Raw genomic sequence first — 19,521 nt, 5'->3', positions numbered from 1 at the left:
CAAATTAATGAATAATACGTTTCTTTCGTAAGTTAGGTTAGTTGGTGGAAAACTACAGGGCACAAGTCTCCCATGCAGTTATTGTCATTTCTTTGGGTGACTCAGCTTACACCTAAATAAGTCTGGGTGTAACAATGTTATCGCTGTCATTCCATCTGATAGACAGGTTACAAAGTTAATCTAACTCTGCATGAAAATAACAGCAAAGGGGTTAACAATTCCTCCATAACTCACTTATACTTGTCCCACCAAAGTTTAAGGTTAGTCTTTTCCTGAAGGGATCACCCAAAGTTTTAGTTTGCGCGTTTTCCGAGTACACTTTGCTTTTCTAGTTTGTAAAATCTCCTAGTGGCCATTAAATGTCAATAGGGTTATTTAGATATTTTGGCCAGGTACAAGTTACAGCTAAGTTATGATCATAAATTGTTTCAATTTACATATTTACTACAGAATGCCTCTTCATCTCTTCAACAGGTCATACTTCTCTTTCTCGTCCTAAGTCTTTGTTGGTCTCTTCTCCATCCACCAAGTTACTTAGTCTTGAAGAGGCCCAGGCACGGACACAGGCTCAAATTAATTCCCCTGTTGTGGCTGACAGCAAATACATTGAGGTGGGAGAAGGTCCAGCAGCCTTACAGGGCCGGTTCCACACGGTCATAGAGTTCCCTTCAGAGAGGTAAGAATGGGTTCCTGCGTTATTACGTTCTGCTAATACGACATATTCTGGTAGAGCTACTGTCCAGTTATGTATGCTCACCTCTAGTGGACATTTATCAGCATGAAACGAGATCAAATCTTTTATTAAAACTAATTGTACTAGCACTAGTTGTAGTTATGGTTTTACAAATAGTAGAACACTTTTTTATTTTTATTTAATTGTTTATGAATACACATTGCATATTATTGTACAATACAAACTTGTGTCATGCAGGTCACTGCTTACGTTATAAGTTTCTGCATGTATAGTAAGTGTCCAGTTGAAATTTCAGCAGTGCAATAAGTTAAAATGATATAAACCAACAAGTAACCAATAGGTAATATTAAAAATGTGTGTTGGGTGACATAGGGAGGTGATATCCAGGGAGACATTTCCATCATTCCATATATGTAGAACGCATTTTGTTGAAGAGCATGGGCAGAGAAGGACTAGTTTTACACTTACCGAACTAAAAGAAGACCAGCACAGGCCTTATGGGAAATGGAATTGGGTGTGTTTGGGACATGAGACATGGAATTTGGCATGTTTGGAAAATGAGACATGGAATTTGGCACGTTTGGGACATGGAATTTGGCATCTTTGGAAAATGGGACATGGAATTCGGCATTTTTGGAAAATGGGACATGGAATTTGGCATATTTGAGACATGGAATGTGGTGTGTTTGGGACAAAGAACATGGAATTTGGCATGTATTGGACATGGAATTTGGCATGTTTGGAAAATGTGACATGGAATTTGGCATGTTTGTGACATGGGACAAGGAATTTGGTATGTTTGGGACATGGAATTTGTCGGGTTTGGGTAATGAGACATGGAATCTGGCGGGTTTGGGACATGGAATGTTGCGTGTTTCGAACATGAGACATGGAATTTGGCAAGTTTGCCAGTTCCATATGCACATTAAAGTAATAAACAGTTGATATCAGTTGTTTTCAATATCTTTTTTTCCCATTTTGCAAGAGGGAAAGGGGGGACTTTTCAGAGGTGTGAACTGGAGGAAGAAACCTTTTGATCTTTGCATCTTAGAAACAAACTTACTGGCATAAGATACTCAGATCTGTATTGTTTTGCTTCTGATGAGTTGTTTTTCAGTACATTTTCCAGTGATTTTAGTCACAGACTCAAATAAACAATTTTAGCTATTTTAACCAATAGAAATGTCATTTTCAACATCACTCCATCATGAGAGGAGAGTGTTAGGGCATACTTCTAGAGCAGTATCGGGGCCCTGCTATTTTAGAGGTAACTTTTCACACAGTGTTCTGATAAATAAACCACATACATGAACAAACAATAAAACATTTGGCAAGCTATAGCTTTTTGACTTTGAAATAAACACCCATAAGTTTTATACTGCTCTTTTGTTAAGGTGAGAGTATATGGAGATGTAAGTTCATTTTATGTGATTTGGGAATAATTTGCTCGGCAAGACATGTAGGTTGTGTGGCAGTAATGTACCTTCATGGCTCTTTTCAAGGAATCTGGAGCCAGTCGCTGATGCTGGTAAACAGTGATAGTTCTGAAAGAGACAAGTTTAACATAGCATTTTGTTTACTAGCTATGCCAATGCACGTCAAGATACTGTCAGAGGATACCACTATTTGCCACTTTAATGTTGCATAGTTTTGCAGGACTGTCATTGGCGAAAAAAGAACGTAACTTGCTAATTTAATTAAATATATTGTCTGCCATTAGGAAAAGACCACCGAACAAAATGAAAAAATCTCCAGTGGGCAGCTGGCGTTCCTTCTTTAACCTCGGTAAATCCTCGTCTTCATCCAACATGTCCAAAAGGAAGCTACAGCGCAATCCCAGCGAGCCGCTGGAAATGAAGGCTTTGGCAGGTAGAGTGGCAGAAGACGGTTATGAATTGATTCAGTGTATATGCGTTTGTAAGGCAGTAGAATCTTTGTCTGGGTGTTTGGTGCTTGGTTATATCAGCTGACCCTGTTTCCCATTCACAGGTGGAAGGGTTGACACGGGCACAATGCGCTCTGCTAAAAGTGAGGAGTCACTCAGTTCACTGCACGCAGCTGATGGTAAGTGGGGTATGCAACATGAAGAGCTTAAATGCATTCACAGCACATTTACACCCAAAACTAGATTAGTTGTGACACCTCTATAGCTTTTTTTATGATGACATCAAAGGAATACAGCATGTGTGAAAATATCCACCCTTGGTAAGTCAGCATTGTAACCATGCGATAAACTGGATATGCTGCTTTTCTGTGTGTTCTGTAAATCTGGAGAGAGACCGACTATCTGCAGTTACTTATTACATTAATTTACATTGGAAACAACCATGCTCCCAAAACACATCAAACTGCATGGCTGGGTAAAAACACCAGCTTGTCATGTGCGGAGTATGTCCTCATTTTCCTATTTGTTTTAAAGCCTTGCAGAGATGATGGAGGTTTATCCAGTATGGATTGATACACGTGAACTGGTTCATGCTATTCATGCAGTCTGAGGGAATATTACAACTTATTAAATAGGCATGTAAACACTACATTAAACAGCACTCCAAGGACTTTCTGATCCTTTAAAATAACTTTGTTCCCTTGATTGTTAACGTTTTAATGTACACATACGTTTTGAGCTATAGACTCACCAATTTGTATCTGGTTTTGTCATAGGGGAGTCTAAACTTTTTCGTCCACGGCGCCCTCGCTCAAGCAGTGATGCTCTTTCTGCCTCATACAATGGAGATCTTCTGGACAGCTGTAATCGCTGCAACTCATACGATAATCTGCCCCATGACCAAGACAGTGATGGTGATGAGGGACTGATCCATGTTCCTGCAATGTTGTCTGGTCGCTCACACGAGGATGAGGATCTAAGCCCTCCAGATATCGGGGTGGCCAGTTTGGACTTTGATCCAATGTCCTTCCAGTGCAGTCCACCTCAGTTAGAAAGTGAAGGAGCAGAAATTAGCAGTGTGTTCCACCAAGACACTGCCACTAACAATGGCAAAGAGAGGACACCAGGTAGCGCCAGCAGCTCTGAGCCCATGTCTCCACTGCAAGACAGGATCTTAAGTCCATTCTTAACCCCTGACCGCAGTCCCAGTGGAGAAAGAATTCCAAAAGCTCCTTCCTTTACAGAAAGAGTTGTGCAGGCTTTCTCACCTAAAATTGGCCGTAAAGCAGCCCAAACTTCTTTGACCATTTCTGATCCCATCACTATCTCATTGCCTAGCCGGGTATCAGAAATGATTGGGAGCATCCATGGGACCACTGGAGGTACACAATCATTGGCTTGGTGCAAAGACAGTAATTCCAGGGATATGGTCTCTGTACAGAGTGTGACGTGTAAATTTGGGGGTACAATGAATGTGTCTTCACCAGAGGCTGCAGCATGTATAGAGCCTGGCATTTCACATTGGAGCTCCACTGGTCTGGAAACTGGGGACACTGCAGGAATAGTGTCTCAAGGTTTATCTCAAACTGCACACATAACTGAACTGGAATTTAACCAGGAACTCCATACAAGGACTGTTACTGGATCATCTCAAAAGGAAGACACCGAGCTGCCAGGCTTAGAGCAGGACGCAACTGTCCCCACTTTAGCTATGCCTCCAGGTAAGTTGTTATTCATTTTACAAAGCCCCTTGTAATACCCTACCCAAGACATATGTGATAATACAGGTTTACTGGTTTATGTTGTGAAAGACTTGCACAATACTAGACAAATGCACATAACAAGTGTAATGTTTTTAACTCTAAATTATTTTGTGCAGTTTATAGCAGTCACCTTTTTTTACGTGCTGTATAGATAAATACAAAAACAGTTCCAACTCTGAATAACACCCTTTTTTCGATCTTCTACTACTGTAAATGGCTGAGATTTCAGCAGGAGTTTATGGTATATCTACTGCTATGGGAACCTGCTAAGAAGTGGCACTATAACACACGCAAGCTGTTTCGCTTCCCATGCTCCCCCTCCCGTACAGATACATACACACACACACACAGACAGACACACACATAAGAAGGAGACACTGGGCATAAGTCTAAGATGTAAATGCCGGATGAGTTTCTGTGTGTGTGCTTCCACATACATTTGTGCACCTGAACATCCTGAAGTGTGTCTGGTGACATAATCATTGTCAGCATTTATTGGGGCGTGTTGACTTGCATGAAGCAGAACAAATTAACAATCTCAATATGTGTCTAGACAGGGACTGGGTCTTACACACATCCTCCATTGTTTGGTTTTAACGGCATAGGTAGATGGTTTATTTACTAAGCAGCAAAGTTAGAGAGGCAACACATTTTTGGGGTTTTTACTACTTTTCCCCATTTAAAATAATATTGTGTTTTCCTCTAACCTTCTTTACCTGAGCATGCATATTCTTGTTACCACCTCACACTATCTGCTCTGCAATAAATATACTGTTTTATGAAGGGGATTTACTGTATAGTATGATCACAATGCTAAGAAAGGAGGGAGAGCAGGATAAATATGTTAAAGATAGAGTATCCTTGGGAGTGGGGTTCCCTACTGGTAACGGGAAACGAAATTGGGTACATACAAGAACATAAAGTGCAACTTCTAAGCATAGGTATTAAAACTTAACCTGGTGAGGGCTACCCACACCAGATACTTCTCTCACTCACGCTGTGATCCTTTATCAATATACACAGTTGCGCTACATGCTTTGTACACCTCTGGGTTATGATATCAATATATTGCTCTTGCAATATTCCATAACAATAAAGGTAGCTGATAGCGATCTATCATCACTTTGAATCCACCCTGCTGAGACTTATGTCAAGAAACTTGACATAACTTGGTTATTCTCCTGCATTATTTTCTACTGTGGCTATCATGAACAGTTTAGAGAATAACCCCCATATCTAATTATCCCTTACTAACTACTAGTCTTTGGCAAATGTGGATTCCACCTTGCTGAGATGTTCTTCACCAGATACAGTGGGTATTACTGTCGTCTCGTACACAACCTGATACAGTAGCGACTGAGCACAGTTTAAATTATAATCCCCTTTTTTTTATATCTGGAGATAGTCTCAAAGAAATGTGTTTTAACCCCTTCAGGGCCGTCATCGGAAAAATCCCCTCGAGGAACGATGACGGTCCTGAACCGTCATAACGGAAACATTTACTTACCTGATCGCCACCGTTCCCCGATCGGCGTTGCTCCTGGTCTGGGGCGACTGCCTGATAATTAGGCCCTCGTGACCATGTGTTCGTTCTGACAGAGCGGTCACATGGCTGCAATAGGCGTCTTTGAATCTGCCTGCAGGGGGACTACCTGGGCTGACATTTTTCACCAGCAGGAACTGCTGGTGAAAAATAATTGTAAAAAATATAATAAAGCAGTCAAAGTAAAAAATAAATAAAAATAAATATATATATATGTGTGTGTGTGTATATATATATATATATATATATATATATATATATATATATACACACACACACACACACACTATTATAAAATATAAATAATTTTTTTTAAATATATTATATATGTAATTTTATTAACTATTGATATTAATATATATATTTATCAAAATACACTTAGAATGAATATATATCTATGTATATACAAATACATAAAATACATATATATCCATCCATATACAAAATTACATAAATAATTTCATAAATATACACATAGACTTCAAATATATAAATATGTATATATATTTAAATTCTACATGCATATTTATGCAATTTGAGGGACCTGCCTGACAACCCAGGCGAAAGTCCAGAGAATTTAATTTGCTAGCACTGTATTTAACCCTGTAACTTTACATGACACCCTAAAACCTGTATATGGGGGGGGGTACTATTTTATTCAGGAGACGTCGCTAAACACAAATATTAGTGTTTCAAAACAGTAAAACATATCACAGCAATGATATTGAAAGTGACGTTTTTTTTGCATTTTTCACACACAAACATCACTTTTTCTAATGATATATCATTGTTGTGATACCTATTACTGTTTTGAAACACTAATATTTGTGTTCAGCGAAGTCTCCAGAGTATAACAGTACCCCCATACGCAGGTTTTATAGTGTTTTTGAAAGTTACAGGGTCAAATATAAGGCTTGATTTTCCTTTTTTTTTTACATTGAAATTTGCCATGTTGGTTATGTTGCCTTTGAGGGCGTATGGTAGCCCAGGAATGAGAATTACCCCCATGATGGCATACCGTTTGCAAAAGAAGACAATCCAAGGTATTGCAAATGGGGTATGTTCAGTCTTTTTTAGTAGTCACAAACACTGGCCAAAGTTTGCGTTCATAATTATGTTTTCATTTTCATTTTTATTTTTATTTTTTAATTCTTTATTTTTCTTGTGCATGTATAGACAGTTAACATTTCCTTTGCAATGCCACGATAGCATTGGCAAGTTAGAGACATTTGGTTAGATATGGCATGCGATTTGACAGCACATTTTATAATAGTATAAAGCTAAAACTGGAAAAGTTGTGTCACAAGATGAGGTACATTTTTAAACAAGAAAAAGCTTCAACATTAATAGTATGTTCTCAGTGTAAAACAGGCTTAGTCGTTTGTGTCGCTAAAACATCAGCATGCTTATTTATGTCAGTTAAGCATTAATATTACTATGACGTATGAGTTAAACAAACTATTCCACTGGTATCTGACACAGATTTTTAAGATGTTTAGGCCTATGCTGGGCAAGTGTGTCTTGTCTGAGTCATGTAGCTAGTGTCAAGTTAGTGGGTGCCACTGGGTATAATGAGTGTAATAGTTTGCAGGCAAATAGTCAGTGTAGTCAGACTAGCCTAGCTGTGTTATGGCTGGCCCCTAGCAGTGAGACCGCCACACTGGTTTATGTGCCCCCTAGCCAATGCCCACCGAGGGGGAATCCCTGCGGTCCCTGTTATCAGCGTTCATTATTGAGCCCCCCCACGGTGTCCAAACCCGCAGGCAGTCTGTTGAGGTCATCGGTAGGCTCTGCTTCCACTTCATGGTCTTGTGCTGGAGTGAGGATAGGATCGTGATGTGGATAGGGTAGCTCGGACACAAGATGTCGGTTCCATGCTGAGATTGATGTTTCCTCTGAACCCAGGCTTGTAGAGGGGCCCACTCTGTAGGTCCTAGTGGGGAGCGTGGTAGTGCTGCGGGAAGTGAGGTCTGCTGAGTTCTCTCTCTTGTCGGCCAGCATGATGTGAAGCAGGGCGTTTCCTGCGGCTGTCTGGCTTGGCCCAGGCGTTTGCTGGGAGTGTGGAGGGTTCGTTTCTCTCTGCTTCTTTGCTTAGGTGCTTGTGATCCCCTCGTGTGGTTGCTTGTGTGCGGGAGGTATTCCCGCCTGTGGTGCCATTTTGGTGTGCTGTCTGGGCGAGGGGTACCTTTTTCTATGCTTGGGTTGGATTTTTTCTATCCTAGTGCTTAAGCAGTACACCAAGCACTGGAAACGTCCTCAACTCTTTTTATGGACAGCCTAATTAAGTAGCCATATGTTGAAGCCCAGCAACTAGAAGCATTGAGTAATAGATCCAATAAGACTTTTTCAGTCCTGGATACACTTGACACAATGTTCTAAGTTTTATTACCTAACTGTATCTATCGCATTGTTGACAAAGTTAGCTCTACATATAATACTATTTCTTTTAGGGCCTTTTTTAGCCCTCAACAAGCCGTGTCTGTATTTCACACAGACCTCTCAGATACACAAGTTAACCCTGGTCAAAGGGTCTTAGGTACCCTATTGCTCACTCCTGTCTCATTTGTATATATTACTACCTCTCTCGATTTATTTTATTAGATGTGTTAGTATTATTTATAAGTTTCCTTTATCTTTTTGGGGAATGTGTACCCTATAATAAAGGTGTTTTGATTTCCATACAAGAGTAAACTCATAGAATCTTCCTTGGTACCCCTGAGCCCTGTCTTGTATTGGGCTTGGGCCCACCAGCAGTTCCTACATTCATTTTGACATTAAGGGTTATCCCCTATCCAAAGATTCTATGGACACACCATAAGACCCTGTTCTATCAGGGATCTTATTTCTTTATAACTATAATTATAACTATGCTGCTTGGGTTTTTTGCTCGTTGATCGCATGTTTGCTTTGAGCCGCCGTTCCCCTCTTCTAATTTCGCCCAGAAGGCTTCACAGATGGCGTTGAGCCTGGTCGTGAGGTCCGGCTCCACTGCTGCGCGTTCTGATGTGCACGTGGTGTCCGCCATTGTGCTGTACTGTGCGACTAGATGCCGTGGCCCGGTTGCTTCTTGGTGGTAGACCGGGATGACCCCCGCCGGTCCTTGGTAGCCTGATATTCGGCTTCTTTGTCTCTGGTACCCCGGTGTGGGATCGGAGAGAGCGGCCGCCTCTCCCCATCTCCCGTGGGCCGCAGGGTGCCGCATTCAGGTCGTGGCCGCCCAAGGACACTCCCTACCTGGGTAGCGTGCCCCGGTATGGTTTCAAGCTTTAGTTAGGGTCTTGGTGCTATTTTTGTGCGACGTTTGGCAGGAGCTCTTTCAAGATGCGTCCGTTCAGTTTGCCTTTCAGGCTCCGCCCCCCCATGTTTTGCATTTTTAACACACAAACAAATATAAATGCTAACTTTGGTCAGTGTTTGTGACTAAGTGGCTACTAAAAAAGACTGGACATACCCCATATTGACTACCCTGGGTTGTTTACTTTAAAAAAATATGTACATGTGGGGTGTGATTCAGATATTTATGACAGATAACAGTGTTACAATGTCACTATTGATACATTTTAAAAATATATATTTTGAAACAGCAATTTCCTACTTGTACCGATAGCCTTATAACTTGCAAAAAAGAAAAAAAAAGCACATAAACACTGGGTGTTTTTAAACTCAGGACGATATTTTGAATCTATTTAGCAGTATTTTTTTTTATTAGCTTTTGTAGATAAGTAAAACATTTTTCAAGTAAAAGTCAAAAAACTGTTTTTTATTTTTTTAAATTTCACCATATTTTATTATTATTTTTAAAGTAAATTATATGACATCATACAAATAATGGTATGTAAAGAAAAACCTTCTTGTCCTGAAAAAAACAATATATAATTTGTATAAAAACAGTAAATGATAAAGAAGAACATGACCGCTTAGCACAAACACCACAAAAGTATTAAAACAGCCCTGGTCCTTAACCTACAACATGGCCAAAACTGTCCGGTCCTTAAGGGGTTAATCTTAAGCTCTGTAACACGTGTGAGGGTGCACGACAACTTTCCATTGTACCACCCTAATTTCCCATCACCAGTGGGTTACTCCACTCCTCTGGATACGCTACCTTAATCCAAGCACTCCAGACTCTCTCTATTCTTATTAAAGGACCACTCTAGGCACCCAGACCACTTCAGCTTAATGAAGTGGTCTGGGTGCCAGGTCCAGCTAGGGTTAACCCATTTTTTTTATAAACATAGCAGTTTCAGAGAAACTGCTATGTTTATTAATGGGTTAAGCCTTCCCCCAAATCCTCTAGTGGCTGTCTCATTGACAGCCGCTAGAGGCGCTTGCGTGATTCTCACTGTGAAAATCACAGTTAGAGCACGCAAGCGTCCATAGGAAAGCATTGTAAATGCTTTCCTATGCGACCGGCTGAATGCGCGCAGCTCTTGCCGCGCGTGCGCATTCAGCCGACGGGGCGGAACGGAGGAGGATTGGAGGCAGAGATCTCCCCGCCCAGCGCTGGAAAAAGGTAAGTTTTACTCCTTTTCCCCTTTCCAGAGCCGGGCGGGAGGGGGACCCTGAGGGTGGGGGCTCCCTCAGGGCACTATAGTGCCAGGAAAACAAGTGTTTTCCTGGCACTATAGTGGTCCTTTAAGAGTTAAGTTCTAGTACCTATGCTTAGAGGTTCACTTTATGTTCTTGTATGTACCCTAATTTGTTTCCCGTTACCAGTAGGGAACCCCACTCCCAAGACTACTCTATCCTGTTTCTCTTGCTCTCCCTCTTTTCTTTGTGCATTATTAATGAATATTCTTCACCAGGGGGTAACCCCCACTCAGGAGAAAGGTTATTTGGTACCTCTTCACCTTTTGACTTGATCACAGTGTATGAATTTGTGCAAGATTGCAATTTTCTCAGATTTTATTTATTTTTTGCCTGCAGGAACTTCCACACTAGAGTCTCCACAAGAGCCAGCCCCGGTTAGCAGTGTTTCACTGATTCCACCACCTCCTCCACCAAAAAATGCTGCTCGTATGCTGGCACTGGCACTGGCAGAATCTGCTCAGCAAGCGTCCTTTCAGTCTCAGAAAAGACCTCCCTATCTCCAGTTCATGGATCTTCCCCTACCGCCACCACCAGAAGAACAGCCACCACCCGAACTCAACAAACACAATGAGTCTCCTACTCCAAGGACCCCACCACCGCCTTCACCAAAAGAGACCAGTCCTGTCCATAAGACAACACCAAGCACCACTTCCTCTTTTTGCATCACCACCATTCATTACAGTCCTGTAACTGGCCACAATCCCTTGACAGGACTCACACCCGGCCTAAGCCCTTCAAGCCAGGTACTGTAACAGCCTATTTCCATTTCATATCTTGGGTTATTTTTTTTTGTCATGGAAAAATCTTCATTATTTCCCAGACCAGCTGGCACCTTAAAAAATGTAATTACAAAGTTGTTATTGTGCGTGTAGGATTTGAGTGCCATCTTACCTTAACTGGTAAAACCCCACATGCAGTTCAACCCCAAACCTTGGAAGACGGCAGCTTATGCTCTGCCCAACTACATCTTTTATTGTTCCGGGGCTTTAATCAGAACCCACAATGGGTAGCTAGGGACACTCAGCCTTTCAGTGATGCCTGTTCCAAGGCTTCCTGGATGAAACCTCAGATTAAGAAAGGAAGTAGCTGGGCAGAGCGATCTAGCCAAAACAACTGTGCAATATAGTGGCTATGGTACCAGCAGTGCTTATTTAATTTTATTACATTCTTAAAACAGTTTTTCTTTGATGAAATCCTTGTGTTTCTAGCAATATATTAGTGCTACAAGAAACCCTGCTAAAATACCATAGAGCTTAACTAAACTGAAAAGGCAAACTGCACATTTTAAGCCAATACAGCCACCAGAAAAACATTTTCCCACTTCTGCTGTGTTACCCTATATTTTTCAATCTCTGTGTCAGTTCTTCTCGATTCCAGATTTATTGAATGTACCTGACACAAAATAATGTTTGCAATGTGTCGTCCAGTAGTATTATAAAAGTGATATATAACATGTTGTTTTAACAAGTCGTCATCAGGTGCCCTGTAGTTTTAACACTTCCAATTCAGGCAGGGCCATTTGATCCAGGCTGCATGTAGCTACACCAGCCACAAAAAGGTAATCCTTAAATCTGACGCGGATCTCCTAAGCTGGTCCATGAAATAAACAGTTGTTTTGGAGACATTTGCTAAACTTTTTTTCATTACTGCAGTTATGGCTTTTGACCACTCATTTTTCTAATAAACATCACCTACTAGTAGTGGGCTGAATAGAAGGTTTGCACCTTAATTGCTGGCTACATTTTTGTCATCAAATTCATTAGGGATAACCACAGACCTAAATTAATGCCTTGTTGGTATTGATAACTGATATATTTTTTTTTTTTTTAGAATGGATTATTTTTATATTGTGGTTAAACCAATTTACAATCCAATTGTTCGCTTTTCCAACCAATGAGGGCTTTTAAGTTCTCTTAAAGGGGTTTGGAATATGCTGCATTTTCTAGTCACAGATGTTTCTCTAATGTGTAGTCACTTCAAAGATTCCCTTTTGCAATAAATGAAATCAAACAGTAGTATCCATTTGACTCATTCAGGAGTTAGTGTCTTAGTTAAAGGATCACTATAGAGTCAGGAACACAAACATGTATTCCTAGCCCCCCTGGGCCCCTCATGCCTCCATACATATAGTAAAAATCTTACTGTATTCAAGCCTGAAGCTGTAACTCTGCATGCTGTTAGACTCAGAAAAACAAGCAGTCTGCTGACATGTGGTAGCCTGATCCAATCACAGTGCTTCCCCATAGGATTGGCTGAGACTGACAAAGAGGCAGATCAGGGGCAGAGCCAGCATGATTCAAACACAGCCCTGGCCAATCAGCATCTCCTCTTAGAGATGAATTGAATCGAAGAATCTCAATGAGGAAAGTTCAATGTCTGCATGCAGAGGGAGGAGATACTGAATCACAGGATGCTGTGCACAGTGCTGCCCTGTGCTCTGCTGACAGCAGATCTGAGTGGATGGAGGCATATTATGCCTTCATCAACTCCAAAGTCCATCTGGTTCACTCTGAGTGACTGCAACTGTAGGTGTTCCTAGCTTTCAGTGTAAACACTGTATTTTCTCAGAAAATACAGTGTTTACATGAGAGGCTGCAGGGAGCTATAGTTCTCACCTGAACAACCTCATTAAGCTGAAGTTGTTCAGGTGACTATAGTGTCCCTTTAACCCCTTAAGGACGGAGGACGGTTCAGGACCGTCATCGGCATTTTTGCGTTGCCGACCGGTGACGGTCCTGAACCGTCCAATGTACTTACCCGATCGTCGTCGTTCCCCCGGCTGCGATCGGCGGTGCTCCCGGTGTGGGGAGACTGCCTGCAGCCCAGACAGTCTCCCCATGGCGGTTTAGGACCCCTGTGGCCATGTGATCGCCCAACAGGGCGACCACATGGTCACAATAGGTGTCCTAGTCTCTGCCTGCAGGGGGACTGTCTGTGCTGACAGGCAGTCTCCCTGCAACTGTAAAATCCAAAAAAAATGTAAAGTGAAAGTTAATAAAAAAAATAATATTATTATATATGTGTATATATGATATATAGACATATATTATACCTATATAATATATGTCTATATATCATATATATAATGTCATGCTAAGTGTATTTTTATATTAATATGTACATATATTAATATAAAAATACCCTTATAATTAAATTACACACGTGTATATATATAATAATATATATATACAATATATATAGTTATTATATATATATATTATAAAATACTAATAATAAATAATTTAAATTAAATAAAAAAAATGTAAAATAATAATAAAAATTAAAAAAAATTATATCTATACGAAATTTTATTCTAACTGTATTTTGATATTAATATATATATATTTATATCAAAATACACTTAGAATGAAATTGTATATATATCTATGTATATATAAATAAATAAAAAGAATGCGAACTATTCATATGTCCATATACAAAATTATATAAATATACACGTAGACTTCAAATATATAAATATGCATATATATTTAAATTCTACGTGCGTATTTATGTAATATTTTTACATAATTACGTTATTTTATTGATTGCAATTTAAGGGACCTGCCTGCCAACCCAGGCCGAAAGTCCAGAGAATTTAATTTGCTATCACTTTATTTTACCCTGTAATGTTCTACAACACCCTAAAACCTGTACATGGGGGGTACTGTTTTACTTGGGAGACTTCGCTGAACACAAATATTAGTGATTCAAAACAGTAAAACATATCACAGCGATGATATTGTCAGTGAAAGTGACTTTTTTTGCATTTTTCACACACAAACAGCACTTTTACTGATGATATAATTGTTGTGATACATATTCCAGTTTTGAAACACTAATATTTGTGTTCAGCAAAGTCTCCTGAGTAGAACAGGACCCCCCATGTACAGGTTTTATAGCGTTTTTGAAAGTTACAGGGTCAAATATATGGGTCAAATATTTTCACATTGAAAATGGCCAGGTTGGTTACGTTGCCTTTGAGAGCGTATGGTAGCCCAGGAATGAGAATTACCCCCATGATGGCACACCATTTGCAAAAGAAGACAACGCAAGGTATTGCAAATGGGGTATGTCCAGTCTTTTTTAGTAACCACTTAGTCACAAACACTGGCCAAAATTAGCGTTCAATTTAGTTTTTTACTTTTTTCACACACAAACAAATATGAACGCTAACTTTGGCCAGTGTTTGCGACTAAGTGGCTACTTAAAAAGTCTGGACATACCCCATATTGAATACCCTGGGTTGTCTACTTTTAAAAAAATATGTACATGTGGGGTGTTATTTAGCAATTTATGACAGATAATAGTGTTACAATGTCACTATTGATACATTTTAAAAATGTATGTTTTGAAACCGCAATATCCTACTTGTACTTATAGCCCTATAACATGCAAAAAAATAGCAAAAAGCATGTAAACACTGGGTATTTTTGAACTCAGGGCAACATTTTGAATCTATTTAGCAGTTTTTTTCATTCGCTTTTGTAGAGGAGTAAAAGATTTTTCACATAAAAGTCAAAAAAACGTGTATTTTTTCATCATATTTTTTCATTTTTTAAAAATTAAATTACATGAGATTATATAAATAATGGTATGTAAAGAAAGCCCCCTTTGTCCTGAAAAAAAACAATATATAATTTGTATGGGAACAGTAAATGAGAGAGCGGAAAATTACAGCTAAACACAAACACCACAAAAGTGTAAAAAGATGCCTGGTCGCAAATGTACAACATCGCAAAAACAGTCCGGTCCTTAAGGGGTTAATGTAAGAAAGTATTATTTTATCCATATACAATTTATCAATGGGTAAAATATGTATTAATAGAAATATAATGCAAATAAGGTTTATGGGTTTGTGAATTTAATTTTAGAAACTCTCTAATGTTTTTGTGGATCCTTTGATTTTAATTTACACTGGATCACTTTTTGTTTTTTCTCACTGGATTATGTTTTCACGTAAATTGTGTAATTAGCGTCTTTTTTCAGTAATAAAGACTTCAAATTAATGTTAATGGGTATAGCTTTTGTAATCTCAAATGAATGACTAACTCTTGTGGTAATCTTTGGATATCTAACTCCTGTTGGAGTTGAATTACTATTAGTTTATCTATTTACATATTTATGGGTTAGGCCCTTTATTACCTACTCTAGTCCAATCTTGGCAACAGGGTGGGTATTTTACACCCAACATCTGTAGCTAATCCTTTTTTCAAAATTTTGCTAGAATGCTGTTTGGAAAAATAGTTGAATATCTTTTAAAATGTCTGATTCTGTTTTGTGTTCTAGGTTTCTGTATCAATGCCACCTGAGGATGTAGAGGTTGCTGGACCCAATGAAATGAATTCCAATTTCTCTAGTGAATCATTTTCTGCAGGGGATTCTTTTCCTCCACCAGCTTCCACTGACCAAGCTAAGGAGAGCCCGAAACTATTACCACATCTCCATCAACAGTCAGAATCCTTTCCCTCACATCCCACATACAGCACAGCTCCACCAGCCCCACCAGTCAGAACTATAGAAAGCCGATTGGCCACAGCTCTTCACTCCAGCTATGGTGATGCCATCACAGCATCCAATTACCATTCTTTGTTAAATACAATGATGCTACCGTCATCTCTGGAAGATGCACTACCTAGACACAATTATTCAATGCCTACGAAGTCTGAGAGCATGGTGGAGCAAGGGTCTAACTACAGACATCCATATTCCTCCCAGGCCAAGCCAGAAGATACAACTGAATTAGGGGAAGCCTACAGGCATCACTATCCAACCATGGGCAAGTGTGAAAACATTGAGTCAGCAAACAGCTTTCGGCAGCCATACTCTTCCCAAGTGGAATCTGAGAGTTTAAATGATGGTTTTCTGCACCACAAGCCAGCAGTTTCCAAGTCTTATCGAGCAGAAAATGTCCCGCCACCTATGCCTCCACCATCATATGGTTCCCGCTGTGACACCCCTTCCTCCAATTCAACACTTTATGGAACCTATATGACCCAGGCAAAGCATGCACGCACACGGAACCGGCCTGACTATATGCTATCCATGAGTCCAGGTCTTCGTAGCTATTCAGAAGATACATCTCTCTATCCTACAATCAGACGGGTACAGTCTCTCCATGTCCCTATGCAACCTCCGCCACCTCCTATCCGTGCTGTCCCCATATCTAGAACAGAGGTGCCACCAGATGATGAGCCAGCATATTGTCCGCGGCCTCTGTACCAGTATAAACCATGTCCAACCTTTACTTCTCAGTCTGACTATCACGTCACACAGTTGCAGCCTTACTTTGAGAATGGAAGGGTACATTATCGCTACAGCCCATATACAGGGAGCACAACATACTACTCATCAGATGGCACTTTTTATGATATGGACCCTTACAGTACATTGCGTCTGCGCCAACTACACCTGTACCCAAGCCGTGACTTTGCTTCTTATACCACGAGATTTCAGCCAAAGTCCTCTTACAGATCCCAAGGCATGGCTCCATATCCTAGGGGCACATTGCGGGAGCACAATTTCATTAGTAGAGATGTCCCTCCTGCTCTGCCTCCTGAACATTCTCGTCCTCTTCACATCTCCTGGGATATGGAAGATATGGACCGGTATAGACTGCAGTCTCTGAGACGTGAGACTAAAGCACGGCAGAGAGCAAAGGGGCCAGTCATGTCGCAGTATGATAATGTTACTCCTTCATTGGTAGAGGATATTGCAGGATTAGATGTTATTCATCTGCGAAGTCGTTCAGACCCTGGCAAGACCCCTGGACTGTTAAGTGTGGCGGATTCTAAAGATATCCGTTATTCTGGAAGAGTAGAAGGTGATGAGAGAGTATTACATTCAACCTCTGCTTATGGAAATGGGCATCAGGATAAACCATCACTCCCACAAAAGCAGAGTGGAACTAATAGGGGTCGACTGCAGCATGACTTGTCCTCAGAGCATCGAACTCAACCTCATCAAGACCCTGGATACAAGCAATCCACAGATGGAAGAAATGGTCCTCCATTTCCACATTTAGATTATAGCTCCAAAACTATGCCAAACCCCTCCGATTCTAAATCATATCATTCCACTACCAACAAATATAATGTTGCTCTGCAGGAACCAACGAGGCTTAATCACAAGGAATTGAGGCATTCAGAGGACATGGACCGAACCCTTACCAGACCAGCTGATAACACACATCGAGACTGTTACAGGGAGGAGGCAGCACCTTTTGCCACTGCTGCCCCTCCACCCAAGCCAGAGAGGAGTCACAGCCTCCGAGGCCATAATCCAGAGTCTTTAGAAAGAGACCCTGGCAACTTCTATACTTACCAAACCCTTCACAGTAAGCGGAATAACTCCAGTACTGCACTGCCTCAGTATGATAACCTGGCTGACTACCATTCTATTCCCCACCATCGAGCTGCCAGCCAGTCTACCCCAAATGCCTTTCCCCTTCCACATGGACGAACCTATGCCACTGCCCTGGGCCAGGGGGCCTTTCTAGCTGCTGAGCTTGCCCTGCAGAGGACCGAGACAAAAGTCCATGCAGACTAAGGTGCTGCCAACACAGGGAAGGCGTAGAGGGGTTTAGAATTAGGAAGGTTAGTAATGGAAAGAGGACTTCATTCTTATTAGGCAGACCCCTGCTGGACAGCGGACTGTTTTATTTTTTCAAAAGACAAAAAGCTAAAAAATGAATTAAAAATAAACAGAGAAAACTAAAATCTAGGTGAAAACACAAAATAACTGTGATCCACAAACACACCTCTAGCAATATACATGGACACTGATCCACATTCCCTCATTGTTAGAACTGTTTTATGTTGTAAATCAGTGTTGTCATTCTCCTGTACCGTCTGTACCCCATGTCCCCTACTTCCTAAATATCAGAGGGGCCACAGAGAGGAATAAAGGACTCCTATTTAATCCATGCAGGGCTGGTTGTGTGTCAGCAAGAGACATCATCTTTAATATGTTACTCTTTATGGCACATGTTTCACAGTGTAATAAAACAAATATTTATAAAAGGGTAAAAAACAGTAATGTGAAAGGTTTTCTGTTTTGGGAGAATACTCCACCGATAAGGACTGGTCCTGATAAATACAAAGGTGGCACTTTTTGTGTTTGGATACATTTATATGACATATATTCAATAAAAGAAAATCTTGCAAAACTTATTCGCTAAGCACAGAATTGTAGTGATTTGAAAAGCAACTGTAAAAACAGCTTAGCTGGAAAAAACAAAGTTTGCTATTGTCACAGCTTGGCTACTTTAGCTTCCAATTTGCAGTTTGATTTTCACTTCACTGCAATTCAGTGTTTATTGAATATCCTCACAGTGTGCATTTGGGCATTATCCAAACATTGTCTGGCCCTAGGGTGCAATAATAATAATAAGAAGAAGAAGAAGAATAAAATAGAATTGAAAATTGTCTGTTCGATTAGTGCATTAAATGGGGCCATATACAACTAAACCAACACATAATATCATCCTCCATATACAGCTGAAACATTGTCTATAGGTACAGTAAAAAGATTCCATAAACAGAAGGATCCCATAGAATTGAAGTATTGCATGTTCTGTGGGGGAGTTAAAATGGATCATGTAAATTCTGTGTTGCAGGATTGTCCTTTTATTGAATTTGTTAATCCACTTGGCGGGAAATGTCACATTAATCTGGATTCATCAATAAATTACCATCATTGTGCCAGAAGGATGACTATTTCGTACATAATCCACTCCACCAAACCCCACACTTCACACAGAGAGTGCTTACAATTCAGGGTTAGAACTAGGAATTCTCCTGTGACGTCATGTTACCCGGTTCAGGAACCGTTCCGGAATGAAAAAAAAACCTGATACTTTGCACCATAACTATGACAGTGATCTGTAGTGGGTATAGTTGTTAGTCCCCCTTTAAATTCTATTTAGATCGCTTTTTTTTTTGTTACTAAAATGGTAAGCTTAGAGTAGAATGTTTACATGGGGAGATATCCTTCCAAAGGGCCTAGCAAAAGCTTGTATAAACAAATATAGCAGAGCTCCAATATT

The 19,521-nt window shown here is 40.3% G+C and overlaps 1 protein-coding gene across 5 annotated transcripts in view; it reads left to right on the top strand.

Annotated features, from left to right (window-relative positions):
• The window catches only part of ARHGAP32 (Rho GTPase activating protein 32), a 139,310-nt gene extending 120,127 nt beyond the window's left edge, over positions 1 to 19,183 (top strand). For all 5 annotated transcript variants that reach the window (XM_063436140.1, XM_063436139.1, XM_063436138.1 and 2 more), the window contains 6 exons: positions 475 to 676; positions 2,415 to 2,563; positions 2,684 to 2,758; positions 3,356 to 4,300; positions 10,812 to 11,218; positions 15,765 to 19,183. In XM_063436140.1, coding sequence (XP_063292210.1) covers positions 475 to 676; positions 2,415 to 2,563; positions 2,684 to 2,758; positions 3,356 to 4,300; positions 10,812 to 11,218; positions 15,765 to 18,023 — 4,037 coding nt within the window. In that variant the 3' untranslated portion in view covers positions 18,024 to 19,183. The remainder of the gene's footprint in view (positions 1 to 474; positions 677 to 2,414; positions 2,564 to 2,683; positions 2,759 to 3,355; positions 4,301 to 10,811; positions 11,219 to 15,764) is intronic.
• Positions 19,184 to 19,521: the final 338 nt, after the last annotated feature.

Source organism: Pelobates fuscus, chromosome 11 (genome assembly GCF_036172605.1).
Source record: "Pelobates fuscus isolate aPelFus1 chromosome 11, aPelFus1.pri, whole genome shotgun sequence".
In the NCBI taxonomy this organism is placed as follows: domain Eukaryota; kingdom Metazoa; phylum Chordata; class Amphibia; order Anura; family Pelobatidae; genus Pelobates; species Pelobates fuscus.
Note: the sequence above shows the minus strand (reverse complement) of the source record. Positions and strands in the feature narration are given on the sequence as shown.